General features: G+C 34.7%; 1 protein-coding gene across 1 annotated transcript in view; it reads right to left on the bottom strand.

Annotated features, from left to right (window-relative positions):
* Positions 1-23,905, bottom strand: part of CDH12 (cadherin 12) — a 686,747-nt gene that overhangs the window by 125,923 nt on the left and 536,919 nt on the right. The window contains exon 5 of the mRNA XM_072605471.1: positions 17,800-17,967. Within this exon, the coding sequence (XP_072461572.1) occupies positions 17,800-17,967 (168 nt within the window). The remainder of the gene's footprint in view (positions 1-17,799; positions 17,968-23,905) is intronic.

Consider the following 23,905-nt stretch of genomic DNA (forward strand, 5'->3'; position numbering starts at 1 on the left):
AATTCAGATGACTCTCTTCATCAAATAGTAAACATGACACAGATTTTGGAAAGAGCTTGCAAGTTGTTGAGCTCATCAATAACTTTCCATTACTTATCCATTTTATGTTATTTTTAATTTTCCTTTAAAAGCCCCATAAAATATTTATGGGTCATTTAAGTCATCTTTAATTCTAATGAAATATGATGGAGTGATAACTCCAGATAGTTTCACCTTTTATCTCTAGAAAAAATAATACAGCATACTAACTTTGTAAAGGTTTCTTAAGTGACTTCAACATATTTTGAATAAACCTAGGGTGATCATCTTTGGTACTGAAGATATAAATTTGAAAATAAACCTACAGGACTTCTGATGCTAAAATGGAGACAGGTGGAAGGAACCTTCTGAAGCCCCACTCTCCAGATTCCACTTCAAATAACTGGAAAATAGCCTCAAAATTGGTGTAGGAGCAGGACGCAGTTCACCAGTCCCTCAGGAAAGGTCTGTCTAATTAGGGTGGGATAGGACTGGGAGCCAAGAGCAGCACCAGCACCCAGCCTCACAGCAGGGGGCTAGCAGCAGCCAGGCTCACAGCAGGAGGCCTCCACAGCAAAGGGCTCCAAGCCTCGACCAATGTATCAGTGAGTTCCAGCCTTCCTACAAATCAGTAGCCCCCCTAGTTAAGTACCCCACCCCAGAGATCCCACCCCCAGCACAAAGTACCAGTGAGACTTTCATCCTATTGCTGAACAGTAGTGAAGTCCCTCCCCAAGGCTGGCCAACAGTAAGACTACCCCACAGGGCCTAGCAGCACAGAGATCCTGTTTTCATAGTTAACCCAGTAGCCACAAAATTACTCCTTCAGGGCCTGCTAGCAGAGAGGCCCTGTTTCCATAGCAACTGGGAAGTAGGACCCCACCTTTGGAACAGATCAGCAATAAAATCCCTCCTCCAGGGTGGGTCACCAGAAAGAATCTGTTACCATAGCAACCCAGCAGCAAGGCCCCCACCCCTAGAACAGGCTAGAAGAGCCTAGGGAAGACTAACAGGGAGGCCCCATCATCCAGTCCAAGCCAGAAGTGATGCCTCCTCTCCAGAGAAAGCCAGCAAGGAAACTCTGAAGCCCAGTGAAAGCCAGCAGTAAAAACAAGAGTCCCAGTGCAAGACCAGAGCCAAACTCTCACATAAAAACACCAAAGTCTCTGAAGAGTGAGCAAAATAATCTTTTTAAAAAGCTTGACTATGTTGATAGGGAGGACCAAGGCGCAAACTTACAAGGCAATCATGTCTTAAATGTCTACATGTGAAAACTCAAAGAAAAATATAATTTGGTCTGAGGACAAAAAAGAATTCCTGGGAAAGCTTTAAAAGGCAATTTAGAGAAGGAGAAAAATTGGAAAATGAAATGAGAATAAGGCAAAGAGAATCGTTAAGAAAGAATCAACATCATAGGAGGAGATACACAAAAACTTACTGAGGAAAATAACTCTTAAAAATAGAATAGAATTTCCAAATGGCAAAGGAAGTACAAACCTTACTAAAGAAAATAATTCATTAAATATCAGAATTGCTATAAGAAATGATAAGCAAGCAAACTTCAGGAAAAACCTGGACTTACATGAACTGATACTGAGAGAGCAGAACCAGAAAGAACATTATATGCAGTCACAACCACATTGTATGATGACTAACTTTGATAGACTTAGCTCTTTTCAGCAATGCAAGGATCTAAGACAGCTTCCAAAGACTCATGATGGAAAAGGCCATCCACACCCAGAGGAGAAAAAAAAAAAACCAAAAACTTTAGAGTCTGAATGCAGATAGAAGCATACTATCTGTGTGCTCTCTCTCACTCTATCTTCTTCTTCTCTCTCTCTCTGTTTTCTTTTGTTTTTTCTTTCTTGTGATTCCTCCCAATTCTTCTTTACAATATGACTAATGTGAAAATATCTTTAATATGAATGTGTATATAGGTCCTTTACCAGATTGTACATTGTCTTGGGGAGAGGGGTGGTGGTGGGTAGAGGAGAAAATTTGCAATTCAAAATCTTATGGAAGTGAATATTGAAAACTAAAAATAAATTAGTTTTTAAAAATGCTAAAGTTGAACAATTGGAAATAAATGACTCTATGAGACATCAAGATATGATAAAATAAAATTAAAAAGTTAAAAAAAATAGATAAAAATGTGAAATTTCTCATTGATAAAACAACTAACCTAGAAAATAGATCCAGGAGAGATAATATAAAAATTATTGGACTACTTGAAAGCCATGATTAAAAAAATCCTAGAAAACATCTTTCAAGAAATTATCAAAGAAAATTGCCCTGATGTATTAGAACCAGAAAGCAAAATAGAAATGAAAAGAATCCACTGATTTCCACCTGAAAACGATCCCAAACAATCCCAGAAACATCATAGCCAAATTCCAGAGTTCATAGATGATGGAGAAAGTACTGGAAGTAGCCAAAAAGAAACATTTCAAACACCATGGAGCTGTAATAAGGATTACACAGTACTTGACAACTTCCACGTTAAAGAACTGGAAGGCTTGGAATATGACATAATGGAAGGTAAAAGAGCATTTCAACCTCGAATCATCTACCCAGAAAAACTGAATATAATCTTTAAAGGGCAGCTAGTTGACATAGTGGATAAGTACCAGTCCTAAAATCAGGAGTATCTGAGTTCAAATTTAGCCTCAGACACTTGACAATTACTAACTCTGTGACTCTAATTAAATCACTTAAGCCCAATTGTCTTGCACATATATACATACATGTATATACAACACGCACAAGCATATGTATATATGTGTATATATATATATATACATATAATATGTATGTGTATAAAATCTTTCAGGGGTAAAATGAATATTTAATGAAATAGAGAACTTTCAAGCATTTCTATTAATGCTGAATAAAAAAGCTGAATAAAAAAGAATATTACCAAATATTACCTCCAAATACAAAAAAAGGGGGGGTAAGAAAGAAAATTTCATATGAAGAAGGAGGGTGAGACTGAATGGGGTGAATTACCTCACATAAAAGAGGCTATCATAATGGAGGGAAAAATGGAGTTAGGGATGGAGGATAAAGCTGAAACCTTACTTTCATCAGAGTTGGCTCAAAGAAGGAATAACATACAGAGTCAGTTGGGTAATAGAAATCTATCTTATCCTATAAGGAAGTAAAAAGGAATAAGGACAAGAGAAATGGGAGGAGAAGCTGGTAAAAGGGAAGGGTATAGTGGGGAAGGAGGTGAGCAGCAGTAGAACACTTGTGAGGAGGATAAGAGAGAGAGGGATAAATAAAAATATAGCATGGAGAGAAATACGTAGTTACCATTACTATAAATGTGAATAGAATGAACTTACCCATAAAACAGAAGTGGATAGCACAATAGATTAAAAACAAGAATTCTACAATATGCTGTTTACAAGAAACACATTTGAAAGAGAGCAATACATACAGGGTAAAAATAAGGAGCTGAAGCAGAATCTATTATGCTTCAGTTGAAGCAAAGAAAGCAGGAGTAGCAATTGTAATCTCAGACAAAGAAAAGAAATTCTGCCTTGCTGAAAGATATAGACAATAAAGTCATATCAGTTCTACACATATATACACCAAATGGTGGGGCATCTAAATTTTTGAATGAGAAATAAGGATCAGGGAAGCACAAGTAAAGTGCTACCTAGGTTTAAGTTTCAGAGATCAGTGCAAGTGAAATGTGAAAAACCAAAGGACAAAATCAAAGCTCCATTGAATCAGTTCCAAAGAGTCAGAAGCCTCTGGAAGCCTGTGGCCTAGATTTTTACCCTTGACAGAGACTTATCTTGTTTCCAGGTAGGGAAATGTAGTCTAGTTGCCCACTGTGTGTGGCTGCTTCTAGCCTTGAATATGGTTTCATTCAAGGTTTTCAGTCATGCTCTTGAGCCCCAGGAGTTCTCTACTATAGAGATACCTGTATTGTCAGTTGTGAAAAGTCTGAGCTACTGACACTGTCACAAACCACAGTGAATGGAGAAAATGGAATGAGGATGAAAGTCAAAGCAACAACCTCTCCATGTCTCAGTTTTTATATGTGTAAAAATTCAATAATCTCTTAAATCCCTACCAATTCTAAAACTGATCCAATTTAGTAGTGTAGAGTTATCTTGGTTTCCTCAAGTTTAGAACTAATTTCTCCTATTTGGAACAAGATTTCTGTGTTTTGGTTCATTGATCAATGAATTACCTCCATACTCTCCTCTTGGGCATACTGCTTTTACCTGGTCAGAAATTAAAGCAAAAAGGGATGGTACAGATTTGATGATTCTATAACAAATGGAATTTCTCTAATCAGTTATATGGCAGATTCCTCTATATTTTTAGCTGTGGCTGCTGTTCTAACTTGAAAATAGAACAGCATTTCTCCTAATACTTAGGGGCTTGTATTTATGTTTTAGGTCACTGCACAAGGAATTCTCTGTGTACATAAGAAGGCATTAAAGTGCTATTCAAGCCTTGGGTATACTTTCACTTCATTACATTTTCAAACAATCAACAGTTATTCATTGAATATGGATGTCATTGGACATAACACTTAGGAACTTAAAACACATTCCTTAAGCACAAATTGTTTCATTTTCTATTTATATTTTCTTCCTGTGATCTCATCACTTCTCTCATGACTTCAATTATCATCTTTATACTGATGGCTCCCAAACTTATGTATCCAAACTTTATGTCACTCTACAGAGCGAGTTCTTGAATCACCAGCTGCCTATTGGACATTTTCACTTGGATGCCCCATGCCCATGCATATCTCAGCATTTTTAAAATAATATCATTATTGAACTCTAAATCTATTCTTCCTCCAAATTTCTCTATTTCCTGTAAGGTCTGTATCAACATTTTATTAGTCACTTAGACTTGCAACATCAGCATTATCTTCAACTTTTCCCTTTCCTTTACTTTTTCCATATCCAATCAGTCAGTCTTATTAATTCTACCTCAACATCATACTCCCTATTCATCCCTTCCTGATCAGTGTGTCAGAGTGAAGGAGAATAAAGATTTTGTAGCATGCCTACTATCTGCCACAATGCCATAAGCACTGTGCTAAGCATATTATACTTATTACCCTACTTGATCTCACAACAACTTAGTTCAACCCTCATTACTTCTCACCTGGACTACTGTAATAACTTCCTAATTGGTCTTCTTCCTGCTTCTAGTCTCTCCCCTCATCAGCCTCACATCCACATAGCTGCCAAAATAATGTTCCTAAAGCACAGATTGGACCATTTTGGTCTCAAGCTTGAAAATATCCATTGCTCACCTTAATTCATTGAGGATAAAGTACAGCTTTTTCCACTTGATGTTTAAAGCCATTCACAATCTGGCTGCAATCAACCTTTTCAGACTTACTGTATATTACTTCCCATCACCCAAAGTGCTTGTTGTTCTAATTCAGGGTTCTATCTCCAGTCTCCAGCCTTTCACTCAGCCTTTTGCTCCTAATATCTAGCAATATACTCTCTCTTCACTTCTCCTACTTCGATGTCTTCAAGGTTCAGATCACAGTTGGGTGTCACTTATTTTTAAAGGAAGCCTTTCCTAATCGCACCAGTAGTTCATGCTGTTGCCCATCTTAAATCATCTACTTTTATTTAGTAAACAATTTGCAAGTTGTGCTGCTCAGTTTATTTCTTTCAGTCATTATTTCCTTAGTGCCTAGTGCAGTATTTTACATAGAGGCGTTTAAGAAAGGCTTGTTATCTTCATTTGATTTTGGTTCGGCTTATGATACAGTTTGCTTTACTAAAGAAATATACCAGGTACCTGATCTCTTTGCTTATGGGACTGTTAAGTAGATATCTCAAGCAAAGTAAGGTATATGAAATGGAAAAAAATATGAACTATTTAAAAAATTGAGATTGAGATTCTTTTGCTATCCATGATTACCCTTTGCTACCACTATCAAAAAATGTCGAAAAAGAACTAGCTTGATGTGGACGAACTTACTCAAATACTTCATTTGTATAAAAATTTAAATGTATAATATTCTTCAATGTAACATTTTAGAGACTCTATAGCCAAGAACAGCATGAATTTTATAATTATAATAAAAGCAGAAAATAGAATGATGTTCACAACAAATATTTTCTGCTCTGATTTTATTCTACACATTTGTAAAACTTTAATCATTAATGGGTAATACCTTGTAAAATAATTTCCTTTGTTTTTTAGGACTTTGAGCAGTGTTGAGGATTACCCATAAAAACAGGGTATATGATCATTTCATAGTCCTCATATTGCACTAAAAGAAATATTAGATGACCTGAAGCCTTTATCTTAAAAAACCCTTTTCCTTATGCCTTTGCTTATAAGAAGCTATGTTGAATGTCAAGCAAATTGAGAATTCATGGAGAAGTAGAAGTTTACAACATATTCATTCCCATTCAGAGTCATAAAATGAAAGGTTAGGACATTGAAGAGGGTTCAAAAAAGACTTCTCAGGCAGTATAAATTATTTCTTGATATCATCTGATTTCAATCGCAAAACTGCCATGTCTAGTCCAAAGAATGTGGAAATACTGGGACTAATTCTATCTCAAGAAAAATAAGTGCATCATTTGCATTACTTGCTTTAATACACACATGTATGTAAACTCATATACATATATATGCATTTGTATATATTTTTGTTGTCTCATTCATTTGTTTCAGTCATGTCTGACTCTTCATGACCCTATGTGGGTTCAAATCCAAGCTATTTGACCCTAGACAAATCACTTAACCTTGTTTGCCTCAGTTTCTTTATCTGAAAAATGAAATAGAGAAGCGAATGGCAAACCACTCCAAAATCTCTGTCAAGAAAAAAACCAAATGTTGTGAAGTTAGACATGACAGAGACAACTGAACAAAAACAACAAGGAATTTCAAATGCCTTTGAAATATACTCTGGGCAGGTGGGGTGTATATGTGTGTGTGGTGCAAATATGTCTCACAAGGTAAGAAGATCTTGTTATTTACACTAGATCAAAGATTTGGTTTTATTTTTCCCCTTACATCATGGGACTATTTGGCAGTCTGGTGAAGCCGATATCAAAATAGTGCTTTTCAAAGGATAAAATGAAATACATAAGATCATGATAATTATCAAAATATTAAAACAAAACAAAAAAATTCATGAACCCTATACTAAGAACTCCTAGTCTTGACAGAAACTAAATGAAAATTAAACTCCTTCAAGGCTATAAACATGGACATGTACATGTGTTGTCTAATATTCTATTGCAGTTAAGTCTTAAAAATTTGCTAAAATGACCCGATTAACTTGTTGGCTATTACTTGTCCTGATTATTATGGTGGGAGGACAAAAAACCACTTATTTCTCTTCCCAGAAAGGCTGAGACTTGTTATTTTAGAATTTAAAAACTGGCTATATGTCTGTAGGGAGGAACTTTTATTTTTTCCCACTTAGGGATACATATTTTTTTCTACCAAATCTCAAGCACCATGTTTGGACTGCTGCTTAAAAATACATTTACATAATAGGATTTAGTGGTATAAAGTACCTTGAGGATCACACAATTCAAAATTCTCATTTTACAGATCAGACAATTTGAGGTAAAAAATGGTTAATTAACTTACCCAGATAGATATCTTAGACTCAGGATTTGAACTCACATCTTAAAACAGATACCAGGAAGTGATTAGGTCTTAAATGAGGGACGTACATAGCTCCATTGAAAAATCTTTTGAGCAAATCTGATGGAACTGAAGGGTAGCTATTAATGACCAGCCTCTATGTAAAGTTATTCTCAAGGGTAAGTTGAGTGATACAGGGGAAAGACATTTAGTTGGGAGAGAAAAACAAGTCATCTAACATCACTTTTTCTCAGAAGAGATAGAATGTTTCTAGCTACTACCTTGTAAAAACATAATTATTTTATTAGGTAAATAATAACAGCTGCATCCCCTTAGTACATTATATTTTACTGTAACTATTTCAAAAAGATCTATACTTTCACACACAGAGGGAAATCTTAATGCATGAATCAAAACAAAAACTAGTGACCAGCATTCTGGTTATGTGTCTTCCCCAATTTAACCGATCTGATCCTCTTGGGCAAAAGATATTCGTTCCCTTACTGGATCTGTATTTGAAGCATTTCCAACTTGGCAGTATCTCCTAAGGCTTGTTCCCCATTGTCAGTCTTTGAGAACATAAATCATCTGTAATAGGAGTACTAGAGAACAATTTTATTAGTCAATAATGGTCCAAATGTTGCTGTTATTTTCTAAGTATTTTTTTCTTTTTTTCCCCTTGAAGATGTTCATTTACTTATAATGATATAGAAATAATTTTTATTCATGGCATGCAGTTCAGAAAACCTATTTTCAAATATACACTTTGTATGTGTTGTGTGTACATGCATGCATGCATGTGTGCGTAGATTATGCAGTGCTTTTTTCTTTTAAGTCAACAATAATTGTCAACTTAAGAGTCACCATCAATGATTTATTTTCAACAAACAATTATTTCTTTTTTACCTGTGGTGATGCTTCTGCAAGATGACTCTGTCCCACTTGGGAACTATACTGCAAACTTTTATTTAATTTGGTAAGAAGTTCATTCTATTAATGTTATATAGGTATTTGTTCTTATGGAAGCTAAAATAAAACATGGGTATATTGGCTGCATTCCTATCACTTATTAACTGTCAAACATTTTTATGAGAAGCTGTATCACCAGAATATTTCCCTTTTTCTTACTTTTGAATTTCTCTCTTTGAGTTGCTATTTGTGTTTAAAGTTTCCTTGTTCCAGGTAAGGTACACCACTTTGTAATTTTGAGAAACACGAACAATGCATCATGATTCTAAATTACTGTCCTATTGCTGGGTTTTTATATTTGTTTGTTTTTACTGTAATATTTTATACACATAATATATAGGATCTCTGTAATTTCTGATAAAGTAGAACTATAAGAATAATTTTGCTATAAACATATCTGCTTCTTTAGCTGAGACAGTAACAAAACTAAAAAGTGAATGCTTAAATGTCGAGAGTTATGGAAGCATTGTCAAAGATGAATAAGGAGATGTGGCTTACATGTCACACACTATAACCCAACGTAAGGAAGGATTTCATGAATTCATATTGCATGAATTGGCCTCCAAGATTCTGAATGATTAGCAATACCATATGATGCCTCCTGCACAGTGTTTTCTTGATTCAAGATCCTGACCTATTTGAAAGCACAGCATGAATTTGATTAAAAATGGTAGCAGTGTATTGTTTTCCATCAGTTTATTTACATATGAGTATCTTTGAAATTCTGAAGAATCTAACTGATAAACTAGAAACAAAACATTGAGAAATGAATAATGTTTACATAAAGACTGTTATACTCATATATGAGAGGAAGGTAGTTTTTTGTAAATTTCACATCATAAGCTAGAGATGAGTCACATTACTCATGCAGCAAGATGGTGAAGTGGATAGAGTACAGGTCTGAAGTCAGAAAAACTGGAGTTCAAATCGAGCTTTAGATACTTATTAGCTGTGTGTCCCTGGGAAAGCCACTTAACTACTGTCTGCATCCATTTCCCCATCTGTAAAATGAGGATGATGATGACAATAGCACCTCCCTCCCAGCATTGTTGTGAGGATCAATCGAACTAATTTAAAGTGCTTAGCACAGTGCCTGGCACATAGTAGATGTAATATAAATATTAGCGATGATAATGATGACAATGATGATGATGCAGAGGCTCTAATTTGGAGGAATAGAAGGCAGCAGCAAGAATGAAACAAGAAGATGGAAACAGGAGAGGAAGCTAAGACCAAGAGAAAATGGGAACAGAAGTAACTAACAGAAGACTAGATATGGAGCCTGACTGGAATTGAATCCACAAGCAGTCTCTATAGCTGTTTCTCTGGGAGCCATGACGATTAGAAAAAAAAATATATTACTTTCCTGAGAAGTGATTGGTTGGAGAAAGAATGAGTCAGTTGAAAGAACTATAGCCAAGTGGCATCTGTAGTTTCTAAATTCTGACGGGAGGAAAGAAAAAAAAAAATAAAACAAAACCTCTGCTATTTGAAAAGCTGCCTAGACTTATTGTTTCCTAACACCATCTACAGCCTGAAAGGAGAGAAACCTCTCGAGGATGAGTGTGTTAGTGTTTACTTCCTGAAACAACTTAACAGAAGGGAAATGTGAAGCTTTTCATCTGTTTCAAGCTATGCTGATATATTTCTGCTAAAAGAGCATAGTCCTTTGTTAGTACTCTGCTAAGTATGTCTCTGCGTTAAAAGAGATTGACACTGCTTTGGTGACTTGAGAGTAGCAAGAATACAGGCTTTTGCTTAATAGGAAAGCTGAGAGGACCAGAAGAGGAGCAGACAGAATAGAGATAGTTTTACCAACAGGGACAGGCTGTTCTATAAAGAGACCAAGGGCATCACAGCCTGATGTCTAAAATCATGAACTGTCCTGGGTTTATGGGTTTACCTATTAAGGTGTACCTAGTAGGACCTCCCTGCTTTGTTTCTGTGTGTGTCTGCTGTCTCTCATAGATACTACAGCCGTTGATAGAAAAGTGTAGTCCAGGTTTATGTGTGGACTATTATGTTTCGGTTATATCTGTGTTTGCCTTCTGTTGAGTAACTAATATGTCTATTCTTGCTTTTATCTTCTTATTTAGTAAATATTTCATGTTCAAGAGTTTGTGTTACAATGTGATTATGTGTAAATGAGATACATTCTTGGTGTTGTAGGAGTTACTATGGCCAGTAGTAGAACGTATTACATACACACGCACACACACACACACACACACACACACACACACACACTCACACACACATGGGGGCACGCACACAGCCAGGGCCAGAAAGAGAGAGAGAGATAGAGGGAACGTAAGCCTATGAGAACCTCTTAGCAAGATGACTGAGTCATTCTATTGAAGACAGTAGAAATCTATAGTAATTACATAGTTCATTTGTTGTTCCACAAGGCATACTTTGGGGCATCTAGGGGGCATAGTGGATAGAATGCCAGGCTTAGAGGCAGGGAGATTCGATTTAGTGAGTTCAAATCCGTCTGGCCTTAGACACTTACCAGCTATGAGACCCTGGGGAAGTCACTTTAACCCTTAGACACTTACCAGCTATGAGACCCTGGGGAAGTCACTTTAACCCTGTTTGCCTCAATTCCTCATCTGTAAAATGAGTTGAAGAAGAAAATAGCAAACTATTCCAGTATTTCTGCCCAGAAGACCCAAAATGGGGTCACAAAGAATCAGACATTACTTAAAAATGGCTTAACGACAAAAAGATGACCTTTAGTTTCTACTGAGAATTTTTTTCACCTTCTTACACAGAAAGTCCATTAGCTCATAGACACATGGAAGAATTAGAGCCTATCAGGGTGAAGTACAATGCTCCCTATAGTTAGCTATTTAAGCAAGGGTAATTTATAAAGTGCCTAGTGTGTATCAGCCACAGCGAACTATATAAATAGGAACTTAACTTCCTTAACTTAGGAACTTAACATCCTAAAGCAGCATTTTGTTGATGCTAGGTCTTTCTGAAACTAGGTTGTACAGTAGAAAGAAGACTTTACCCAGACATTTAAAAAATTCCCCTTTCTTTCACTTACTACATGACAATCTTGGACAAGCTTCTTCTGGCCTAGTTTCCTTATCTATAAGGTAGATTCTGGCTCTAGCCCTATAATCCTATACACAAATAGATTTTCTCAGAAACTAGGGGGAATAGATAATAGATAAGAAATGGGCTCCTTTTTCATTGTTCATGTGATTAGCCCGTTGATCTTCTAAAAAGGGACAATCTTTTCTGTTTCATACCCATGCTATAAACTGCTAGTTCTCATTACAAGTTTACCTAAAACCTGAGCATTATCTACTGACCTATTGTTCATCCCTAATAAAAATGAATGGGCAAAGGGAATACAAAGAAATTCTAGATTCATGAAATAAAGATGACAGGAAAGATTCTAGGACCTGTTAGACTGGTAGGAACATAGATCCGAAGATTTTTTAAAAAGGGGAAATTTTATTCAACATGGATGAACTAGACTTACTACTGGACTTCTATTAATGATATTCCCTCAATCCATGTTCATAAGTAATAAGGCCTTCCAGAAAGTAATTTTAGAAGGATGATCTTAGTCTCAAGTGGCACCAATCTAAGCAAGAAGGGTCTCTTGTACTCCGTCCTGACCAGAAAAGACATTGTCCCCAGAAGGAATTTCTTGAGTTAATCATTTGTCAAAGCCATGAGCTGCCATATCTTTCCCATCCATAATATTATCCTAATCTACTCTAATTCTAAATAGTACTATCTTAATCTACAATAATATTGACCTTTCCTGCCTCTTCCTCTTCCCTCAAACACATTTTGGACCAATGTTCTGATCTCTAATTCACTTTTACCTAGACCTTTTGATTTATTTATCTTGGCAATATGTTTCACTTGACTCTGGTATAACTTGACTCTTTTTGAACTTGGACTTCTACTTCTCCCTCCCACCCAGTATATTTTCTCCCTCTAGGTCTATTAATTGCCTGTTATTACCCATATTCTATGGCTAATATAAAGGGTCCAATTAATATTAAGTGAATTAGAGGTATTCCTCAGAATATTACTTCTCTCAGAATCTTGAAATTAGATTATCAGATTCAATATTCTTTAACCAACAGTATTACATGGTATCTGCATAAATTCAGACACTAGTTGATATATATTAAAAATCTCTTCTTAAATATAATGAAGGATGACTCCGTAAATTAAACTAAATAATAACAAGTGTAATAGCAAATAGTGTCCTTAATACATAGGTTTAGATTCAAAAGAGTTCTGTGTGTATATATGCACATATGTATATCTCTTTCTCTCTCTCTCTCTATATATATATACACATGATACATACATCATATATGTATATGTGTATATATTATGTAATATATTATTTATGGCATAGAATACCTTAATATATATTAATATTCCAGCTAGTCAGGTTTAATTTTCCTATGGTTTTGTTGAGTAGGAGGTTCCCCTCTAGTCTTTAAATAAAAGATACATGTTTCATGAAACATATGGTAAAAAATTCTTGAACTTCAAAAGAAAAAAATAATAAAAGCATTAGCATGAATTCAGTACATTTCATAAAGTTGATCAATATGCATTGATCAATAAGTGTTCTCCAATTTCTACATACAGTATTGACTTGAAAGTATCACAAAATGTCATCACTGTATTTTTCTGAGGTTATTTGCACATTTGGGACAACTACCACCACACTCTTCCCCACCTGGACCCATTTCTTCATTCTCAACGGAAGTACCTCTAGCAGTCATGCACTCTGCAATGTTTGTTTCATTTTAAAGTTTGTGTGATTACCCAAATTTCAAAATACAGAGTGACTAAGGGATTGGAAAGACAGAGGAGGGAGAGGGGGAGGGAGAGAAAGGAACAAAGGACAGAGCAAGTTGCAGTAATGTGTGAGCTTATGACTATATCTGAAGGAACAAAAAATTACAAGGAGAGCTTTATGTGAGAGTACAGAGTCAGAGGAAATTGAATAAGACCCAGCAAGCCTTTTAATCAGCATAGCTCATTTAATGGCCACAGTGTACAGCTAGAAACCAGAAAACCATTTCAATATACAAACTTGCCTTAAAATTCCTTATAATTAAAATGAAAAACCATATCCTCATATTGACACACCTCTATTCTACTGTAATTTTATAAACTATATATGTTTAAAATATTTTTCTTTGGGGAAATGAAAAATGAAATAAAATGTATTTTCTTTAACGCCTACCTACTTATCTACCTACAACTAAAGTTGAGTAGGCTTTTTTAAAAAATATATCACAGTCAATCCAGCAAGTCTATCATATATATATATATATATATATATACATATATAATATTATGAGTAGTCACACAAATAAATTAGGTAACACAAATTAATACAGTAAAATGATCCAACTACTAGAATTAGCTGTTTTCTAGTCAGGTTTCCAGGTTTTGTTTGGTTTGGTTTTTGCTTGTTTTATCATGGATGTAAATCACACCACAGTTTTATGAATGAGTTTTCCTGGGTGTTACAAGCACGTTTATTACTGAGTTACTCTCTGTGGTATGGTAGATGCTGATGCTTTTAATTTCACAAATAAAAGAGTCATAGATTTTAGAACCGGGGGGAACTGAGAGGCTATGTAGAGTCAAAAAAATTCATTTTACTGACAAGGAAACTGAGATATAGAGAGGTTAAATGACTTGCTCAGTATCACATAGCTAAGGCATGTCTGAGGCAGAATTAGAAATTATCTTCCTGACTCTAAAGTCCAATGGCCTATTCACTATTTGAGACTGATTCTCATGGAGTAAAAATTTCTATTTTTAATCAACATATATAAAAGGAATAAGACATTTACATTACATCACACCAAAATGTGGTTTGAAAATGTTACCGAAGGATACAATTTTTCAAAAGCAGAAATGTATATTAGAAGAACATTTACTGACTCATTTCCTGTTTTGGGACTAAATCTTCCAAAGAAACATTCTTTTTTAAAGAAAATAAATAATTATCTTACACTAGTGCTTATAAATCTAGAAGCTCCATTATTTATCGTTGATTAGACAATGTTTTATTTTCCTAAATTGCTCTCGTATTTACCGTATTACTTCTGTGCAATAGAAAGGGGCTACAAGGCAGAAACATGAAAATTTTGCCAAGCATGTATTAAGCACTTCACTTAATTGACTTGATCACAGGATATAATTTATAGCAACCTGTCAGATAGCTGTACCTTTTAAATTTCAAGTAAATGGAAGCCATTATTCATTTTAGCCAGTGGAAAGAAAGCACAGTAAGTCTTCTGTAACCATTGTAAACTAAGGCAGCCGTTAGACTAATAATAAGAACTGACATTTATATATCATCTACTATATGCAGGGTATTATGCTAAGATCTTTACAAATATCCTTTCATTTGATCCTCACAACAACCCAGGGTGGTAGGTGCTATTTTTATCCCATTTTACAGATGAAGAACCTGAGGCAAACAGAGGCTTAAGTGACATGCCCAGGTCCACATAGCTAGGAAGTGTGTCAGGGCAGATTTAAATTCAGATCTTCCTCACTACAGGTCTATTACTCTATCCACTGCACCATCTAGCTACCCCTGGAAGCAAACACACTGACAAAGTCAAGAAACTGTTATTTGTGGCCTCCAGTGGTTATATCTTGAGAATGATTTTACCATTGTGATAAAATGTTTTGAATCTATCTTCTCTAGGGATGTTTTTGAAGTTATACATGTCATTTCTGGTCAAATTAATAGACCAAAGCCTCCACGGGTGTTGAAGGACAGGTTACCACTCTAATTCCTTATAGATGAATACTGGAGAGGGCTTAACAAGGTAGCCATATGGCAAAAAAGTTGAATATTTGTCAAATTGGTCTTATATGTAGATGAAGCTAAAATGGATTCAGGAGTATTTGATTAGTTCCAAGGATTTGTCTTGTTCACTGATTAGGTCTCCCACTATACAACTAGTTGGGGGAGAAATGAGAGAATTCTTCTTTCTTGACTTTCTGTTCAAAAAACTATTATTTTCAAGGGATTTATTAAATCATATATGTAGTTTTAAGTGCTCCAGATATTTTGAAAATCACTTCTTATAGAAATGAGTAGTTCAACTACAGATTTATTCTTTTTCTCTGAAGTATGTAACTTAAGGTGATAGAGTAGCAAGAAAGAACTAGTCAAAAATGACATAAACCCCAATGGAAGAACTTTTTATTTAATTTATATAAAGTTTGAAAGTAATTTCTTATTTTAAGTTAAAAGAAGAGATTGCCTAGTCCCTACATAAATTATCCTTCACATTCTGCCCCCCCATAGGTAAAAGTTGTCGAAAATCACAACAAATGGTAAAATACTATATGTGTATAATCAGAGAGGCATATAGAATATAATCCTCTCTTTCACTTGAGTCCTATTATGAAGCACAAACACTATACATTTCCAGTAAAAAAAAGTATCCCATGTTTAATGAAAGTAAAATGATCTAATTCTCTTGAAGAGTATTGATTTCCCTCAAATTTTGATAGAGAATGCCATTAAAAAATCAAATATATTTTTCCTTCCTGCTGGACAACTCATTTTCTTAAATATTCTTGTTTTGCATATGGAAAATAATTAACTATTTTAATATTGGGACAAAATATTTCTGAGTTCTGGAATTCTGTTACTCATATGTCTCTTACTAATAATACCAAATTATCTAACATATCTCAACCTGATAATACACAATAGCCTGCCTGAGATTTTTTTTCCTCTAATTATTTCCTGTGTTTTGAAGTGTTTTAATATAGTTTGAAATTTAGAAATAAGGAAAATATGTGTTTATGGCTTTTTAGCAAAGGAAGCTAAGTGGCAGAATGAACAGAAATCAGGATTAGGAAGCAGGAAGATATCCTCCCTCAGGCATTTAGCTGTTACCCAGGGGAAATCATTTTAACTTCTCTTTATCTCAGTTTCCTTCTCCATAAAATGGGAATAATAACATAGCACTGTTGAGAGGATCAAATGAATTAAAATATATAAACCACTGAAAACCTATATAAATCATCATTATTATAATGATAAATCATAATATTATTATAATTTCATTAATATTATTATTTTTAACACAAGTTACCTCAAACTAGAAAATAATGGGGGACATATACTGACAGCCAATTATTTAAGCTATAACTTAATTTAATAGGAAGAATCATGTCAAATAGCAATAATTTCAGCCATGTTCATGCAAAGTTGATATCCAAGGATTTCCTTGAGTTCCCCACAGCAGCATAAGCCCTCATTTCATCTAACTACCCAGAGATTCATCACCTGTGAATGGTGATGCTAAAAACACCTGCTTAAAATCTGTAGGAGATACTTACGAGGAGTGAAATACTAATGAAAAGTTTCAGTCATGCAGCGCTACCAAAAAGTACAGGGTATTACAACGCAGAAAGTGATATTTTCACAGAAAACAAACCAATATAATAAAAATGCAAGTATGATACTCTATTATTCAAGAAAAATAGCTATTGATGGTTATATGATAATGAAACATCTAGTCATAATCAAAGTGGTTTAAACAGTCCTCTAACATTACTCTATTGCTCACTAGGAAATTTTTATAGTTCTCATATTTAATGAATCATGCTGGTAAAGTAAATATGCACTAGGGCTATAGATTATAGATTCAAAACTGGAAGTGTCCATCTAGTAACATTCTCTCATCCCCCTCATCTCCCTCATTTTACAGTTGGGGGATAGGGGAGAAAGACATAGATTTGACAAGAGAAAAGATGATAAAATGAACGTGGTGCCATATGTGGTTTTATCAGTAATCTTTCAATCACAACACAATTTGTACAAGAATGCCCCCTTTAACTCAGGAAATTGTCAAGATCAAATTCACTCTTGGCTATTAACACATTTCGTTTTGATTTTAAATACAAATAAAGGAAACATTCACTGGTTTTCCCTTTAGTTAAAGTATGGTTATCTGTTCAAGCAGTTCATTTTCTCTTAAAAAAAAAAAGTTTTACCCTAAAATCTGATGAAGTCAGTCTAGCTGAGGCACATTTATTTTTCTCTGTCTACCCACATCTTTTCCCTGACTGCCAAATTCTTCAAAAACATGTATACATGGATTGGACATTGAAGGATTTTATAAACAATTGCATTGACTTTTGACTTTAACATGGAACACAACATACTTTTGGGGAATCTAGGTGGATTGTCATTGACATCAGTGAGAGTGATGTTCACTGTAGTGGTTCCTGCTAGTCCTCCCAGCTGTCCTCCCATGTCCTTGGCTTGGATGAGTACTTGATATTGTTCTTTGACCTCCCTGTCCATATTTGGCAAGGCTGTTCTAATTATACCTTCAAGGAAAAAACAAAACATAAACATCACAAAAATTAAATTCCATAAAATACAATATTTGTTTCTTGCTCTTCGTTGTGGCAGGGAGAGTGGGCAATCTAGTGGAACTAACAAAGAATATCTAAGGGTTTTTTTTTTCTTTTTTAATGGTTCTTTGGCATATTTTGCCCCACCCATAACATAATACCACAGTCTCTTAATTTTTTTCCTCTCACATACCTCCTCAATATCTCACAAATTGTTCACAGCAGTCAACACTAAAATTGTTCTCTCTATATTCATGGCAATCATGCTTTTATTGCTGATTCTATGAGATGGCATTCTAGATAGAGGTGATGATTTTATAATACCCTCATACTTTTGATTGATCAGTACATGTCACCCCTTTCAGTCCAAAAAGGATCAAGGACAACCTTGCACAAAATTCTTCTCTGAATCTTACAGATTTAAAACAAGTTTTCAGGCTATTTTTTCTTTTGTATATAGTATTATGGTTGTGTTATTTTTATTTTAATTAATGACTATTAAATTACTTGGGTGATGTTAGCAATAACGACCAACTGAGAAATTTTCTTCTATGATCCATCTTACATTTATCAGAATGAAAATGCTGTTCCCTCCTGTCTTCTTCTCATCCACCTTTCAATTATTATTCAAATAAATAAGCACAATGCCTTGTATTATTTGCGTGTAATTCACATGTAGGTTTTTTCTACTTCTACTACTACTACTACTACTACTACTACTACTACTACTACTGCTACTACTACTACTACTACTACTACTACTACTACTACTACTGCTACTACTACTACTACTACTACTACTACTACTGCTACTACTACTACTACTACTACTATTACTACTACTACTAAAGCTACTGCTACTACTGCTCCTATTGTTGCTGCTACACCTTCTATGTAACTAGAATTTATGTAGCATATATATATAGTTTATCACTTACACACTTTGTGTTAGGCACTAGGAATATAAAGACACAAATGAAATAGAGTCTGACCCTTCTAGATCTTAGAATGTGTCTGGAAAGACAAATGTTTAATTATACACAAATAAATACAAGGGATTTTTTTTTCCCCTTGGGGAGTTCAGGAGGCTTCAACATTATTAAAACATTAGCAAAAGAAGGAATCAGGAGAGGCCTCCTATAGAAGATGGCACTTGAGCTGAGTTGAGCCTTGAAGTAAACAGGGAATTCTAAGTGGCTCATGTGAGATAGAGGTCACTCTAGGCGCTGGGGAAATAACAAGATGTAGAGTATCAGGTTAGGTGAAGAGTACATAATAAGGCTAGAAAAGGAAATTGGGGCCATGTTGAGCTTTAAGTGACTAGGCTTTGTAATTGACATCAGAAGTCCAGCAAAAGAGTACATTACAAACATTGCAAATACACACCTTATCCCTTTTAAGAACTGCTTAGCTTTCTGATACTAGACTCTATGAATGTGTTAGCACTAGTCTTCACCTCTGTGCTTATCCATCCATATCTGGTTCTTGGCAAGAAGCATATCAGGTGTCTATGTCTTAGTACAAAAGACTTGTTCTTATTGCTAGCAAGTCTTTTGGTGAAGACTAAATCCTACCTACCTGCAACTTTGTTCCTCAAGCACATATCCTGGCTCTTAATTCCTTCTACTTAACCTCTTCAACTTTGGATTTTATGCCTACCTAAATCGAGAACTTTCTCCTTGTTTTAGCTCACTTCTCTTTGGTTTTCTTTTCTGATTCACCTTACATTTATCAGAAAGAAAATTCTGTTCCCTCCTGTCTTCCTTTCATCCACCTTTCAATTTTTATTCAAACAAATAAGCACAATGCCTTGTATTTATTTGCACATAATTAAATATGTAGGTTTTTTTTCTACTTCTACTTCTACTACTACTACTACTACTACTACTATTCCTGCTTCTACACCTTCTATGTAACTATAATTTCTATAGCACATATTATGTGGCAGGCAACATGATATATACTTTACAATATCTCATTTGATCTTCACAACAATCCTGGTAGGTAGGTGCTGTTATTATCCCCATTTTATACTTAAAGAAATTGAGAAAAAGAGAGGTGAAATGACTTGCCCAAGGTCACACAGCTAGTAACCATCTGAGGTGGATTTAAATTCAGTTCCTCCAGACTCTAGGAGCAACACTATCTATTGCACCACCTAGTTGTCCTCAGTTATTTATATAAATACACACACATAAATTGTATAGATACTTACATAAATTTTGCTGATAGGGAAATTGATTCAAAAACAATTTTTCCCACTTGTATATATCAAGTTCATTTTATTATACTATACACTGAGTTATATGCTAATCTACTTTTCTACCATTTAGTTCAGTATTCCCAAAGGTTTTCAAATAGAATTCAGGGAAAATTAAAAAGTATCAAAATTCAGATATTTCACGGAAATCAATTTTTCTGAAGAAATAAAACTCAAGTTTTGCTAGAGAACTAATTATTTCACATGTTGATGTTGATAATAATGATGAAGGCTAACATTTATATAGTGCCTGTTTCCACTGTGTCTGGCACTATGCTAAGTACCTTAGAATTATTACCTTATTTGATTCTTAATACCCCAATCCTGGGACACAGATGCTATTAACCTCATCTTACAGATGAGGAAACTGAGGCAAAAGAAGGTTAAGTGATTCACCCAGTGTACATAGGTAATAATTCTTTAAGGAAGGATTTGAAATCAGTTCTTGTGGATTAATATAGTTCTACATATTTTCTGAATTCTATCTAAGCTGATTCTCATTGAAGCTAACATAACTTCTTACATAGACTACTGTAATAGCCTCTGAAATGGTCTTCCAACATTCCAAATGTGACCCTATATCAAGTCTGTCTCTTTTCCAGTTCATACCACTCTTGAATAATCATATTAATCTACTGCTTTAATCATATCACTCCTTTATTTAAATTTGTCTAGTAACTCCTCAATTCCTCCCAAATAAAAAAAAAATCCCAAATTCTGCTATTAAAGTCTCTAATAGTTTGGCTGAAAAATACTTTTTCAGACTTATCTCATGTTCTTTCCTTTCAAGTGCTCCAAATTCTTGACAAGCAAAACTCTCCTTTATCCACCATTCTTGTCCTAACTCCTCCTATTTCTATGATTTTGCTGGCATGATTCTTCATACCTAAAATGAACTTCTTTACCTTTCCTATTTAAGTCCCTTTCTTTCCTTCAAGGGCTAACTCAAATGGTCTCTCATGAAACCTCTGTTGATCTTATCCTTGCTACCCATTTAAAAATGTTCTCTCCCAGACACTGAACACAGTAATAGCAACTTTGTACAATGATCAACTATGAATGACTTAGCTATTTTCAAATACAATGATGCAATGCAATTCCAAAGGATTTGTGATAGAAAATGCTATCCACATCCAAAGAAAGAACTGACAGAGTCTGAATTCAAACTGAAGCATACTATTTTCACTTTATTTTTTGTGTTGCTGGTTTTTTTTTTTTTTTTGGTCTGTTTCTTCTTTCACAACTTGACTAATATGGAAATATGTTTTACATGATTGCACATAGATAATCTATACAAAATTGCTTGCTGTCTTAAGGAAGGAGGTGGTGAGAGAGGGAGAAACAAACCTGGAAACTCATTTTTAAGAGAATGTTAAAATTTGTCTTTACATGAAAATGTAAAAAAATTGCATAAAAAAGAAAGAAAAAAAAGAGAAAAGTTCCAATAGCTATGACTCAATGAAATAGAAACTGGAAAAACAAGTTCTCTCCCTTCTCAAATTTTTCATAAGATTATGTCAACTTGCCCCCTTTGCACTTCTCTACCTGTTCTTTATATCATTGGTATTTGTGTGCATATACAAAAATATGTATATATACATACATACATACATGTACATCTACATACATACACATATATACACACACAAAGCCTGTGTCATGTATATCTTTATACCCCTGGTCCTAGCACTGAATGAATAAATGAATGAAAGAATAATGTATTTATTTAAATTTTGTTGAAATTGCCTATTGAGTATCTGCTTGTGGGAAACACCACTACAAAACCTAATGCATTTTCTTTCTTGCTTTTGTCATTGGTACATGACTTGTTGTGATATTTTGAACCCTATTTATGACACAATTGTTGGGGGACCTAATAAATAATGGTCCAGGAAATTTAATGTATTACCAGTTTCAACATAAGCAAAGAATCTGAAACAAGACTTCAGTGACTGATGACTCAATTTAAGAACATAATCCATTTTCTGTAAAGAAGCATCTTTTCTGCTATCCTCAGGTAGTTTGTCAGTTACATTCACAATTCAACCAAGACTGCACCTTTTTAAAGGGTGTGGCCCTGAAATATACAGCTATTCATTGGGGGATGAAACTGTCTAGAAAGTAGACCAGAGAAAACCAAATGACTGATAATATTTTTTAGTTTGATTCAAATTTCCTGGGTTTAGGTCCCAGTAGGTTTATCCTAATACAATAAGGAAAATATAAAACAAAACCTTGGATTCCATGGAAGAAATTTATACTTTCCTTGATAATCAACCAATCATTCAAGAAGTATTAAGTAAATACTCATTTTGTGTAAGCACTGTGATACGAGCTAGCCATAGAAAAAAAGCAAAACAAAACAAAAAGCAAGAAAAAAGCCCCACAAAATGGGGAAGAAGCAAAAGAAGACCCTGACTTATATTTCATCATTATGTAGAGACTAAGTATATAGTGGAAAGAACCCTGGAATAGGCATCAGAAGACTATTGAATCATCAATTTACAGTAGAAGAGATCTCAAAGCCCATCAAATTCAACTCCTAAATTTTTGAGAAGAGAAACCAGGAGCACTAGGATATTAAGAGATTTGCCCAAATTCATATAGGTTCATACAGCAAGCATGAGAGGCAGAATTTAAGCATTCATCCTTTGAATTCAGAGTGAGTAATCTTGACACTATAGTATGGTTGCAGTGGTTTAAATATGTGTTCTGCCACTTACGAGCTTTCCTTTAACCTTTCTGAGCCTTAGTTTCCTCATCTGTAGAATGAAGATTATAATTAATTCACATAAATAAGGTTAATAATTGTATTAAGAAGATCAAATGAGACAATTTAAGTAAAAGTGCTTTGTTAATTGTAGTATACTGTGTAAATGTGAGGTGTTATTATTATTAATTTTCATTCATGATCTTAATTGACCAATACTAAATGATATCATGAGAGTTGGATCTATGTATTTAATTACAAAGTCAAGGAATGATTTCTTCAAAAACCATATACTTAAGGCTAGTAGTTTATAATGCTTATTCTGAGCCTAGGGAATTTTCTATAACCATACTAATTGGAAGTCAAGCAAAAGAGATGAAAATACAAAGTGACCCTTTGTATGAGACTACTTTAACATCCAAAATTCACTAGTAAGGGCTGCAGATCAGAAAGTTTTCCCCTGCAGGACAATAAACTCCCCTTATTTTGTTGCTAAGAAAGGAATGCTTCCTCAGCATGTGCTCTTTTACCTTATTTAGAGAGAAAATTAAAGGATTGGAACAAACTGTCTACATACGACAGTAGTTTCTATGGGTACCTCTGATCTTATTCCTAGTTAGGGATTATCATTTTGTCCCCGGAAGAATACCTGTGGGGGAACATTTTCTGCTTGGTCTTATGTTCTACACAGGAGAGTTATGAGTGAAAAAAGGGCTGTTCAATTCCCATGAGGAGAAAAGAAATTTATACATTCCTTTGCTCCCTCAAAACAGTAGGGGTCCCTTCATCCTTTTCTATGTGATGTCCTTCTAATTGTAGGTTGAGATTGGATTCACTAGAATGGGGGTGGAAGGAATGTGAAATATACATATACCCACACATATACACGAATAGGCATGCAAGCACACACCCATACTCACACACACACACACACACACACG

Source organism: Notamacropus eugenii, chromosome 4 (genome assembly GCF_028372415.1).
Source record: "Notamacropus eugenii isolate mMacEug1 chromosome 4, mMacEug1.pri_v2, whole genome shotgun sequence".
Classification (NCBI taxonomy): domain Eukaryota; kingdom Metazoa; phylum Chordata; class Mammalia; order Diprotodontia; family Macropodidae; genus Notamacropus; species Notamacropus eugenii.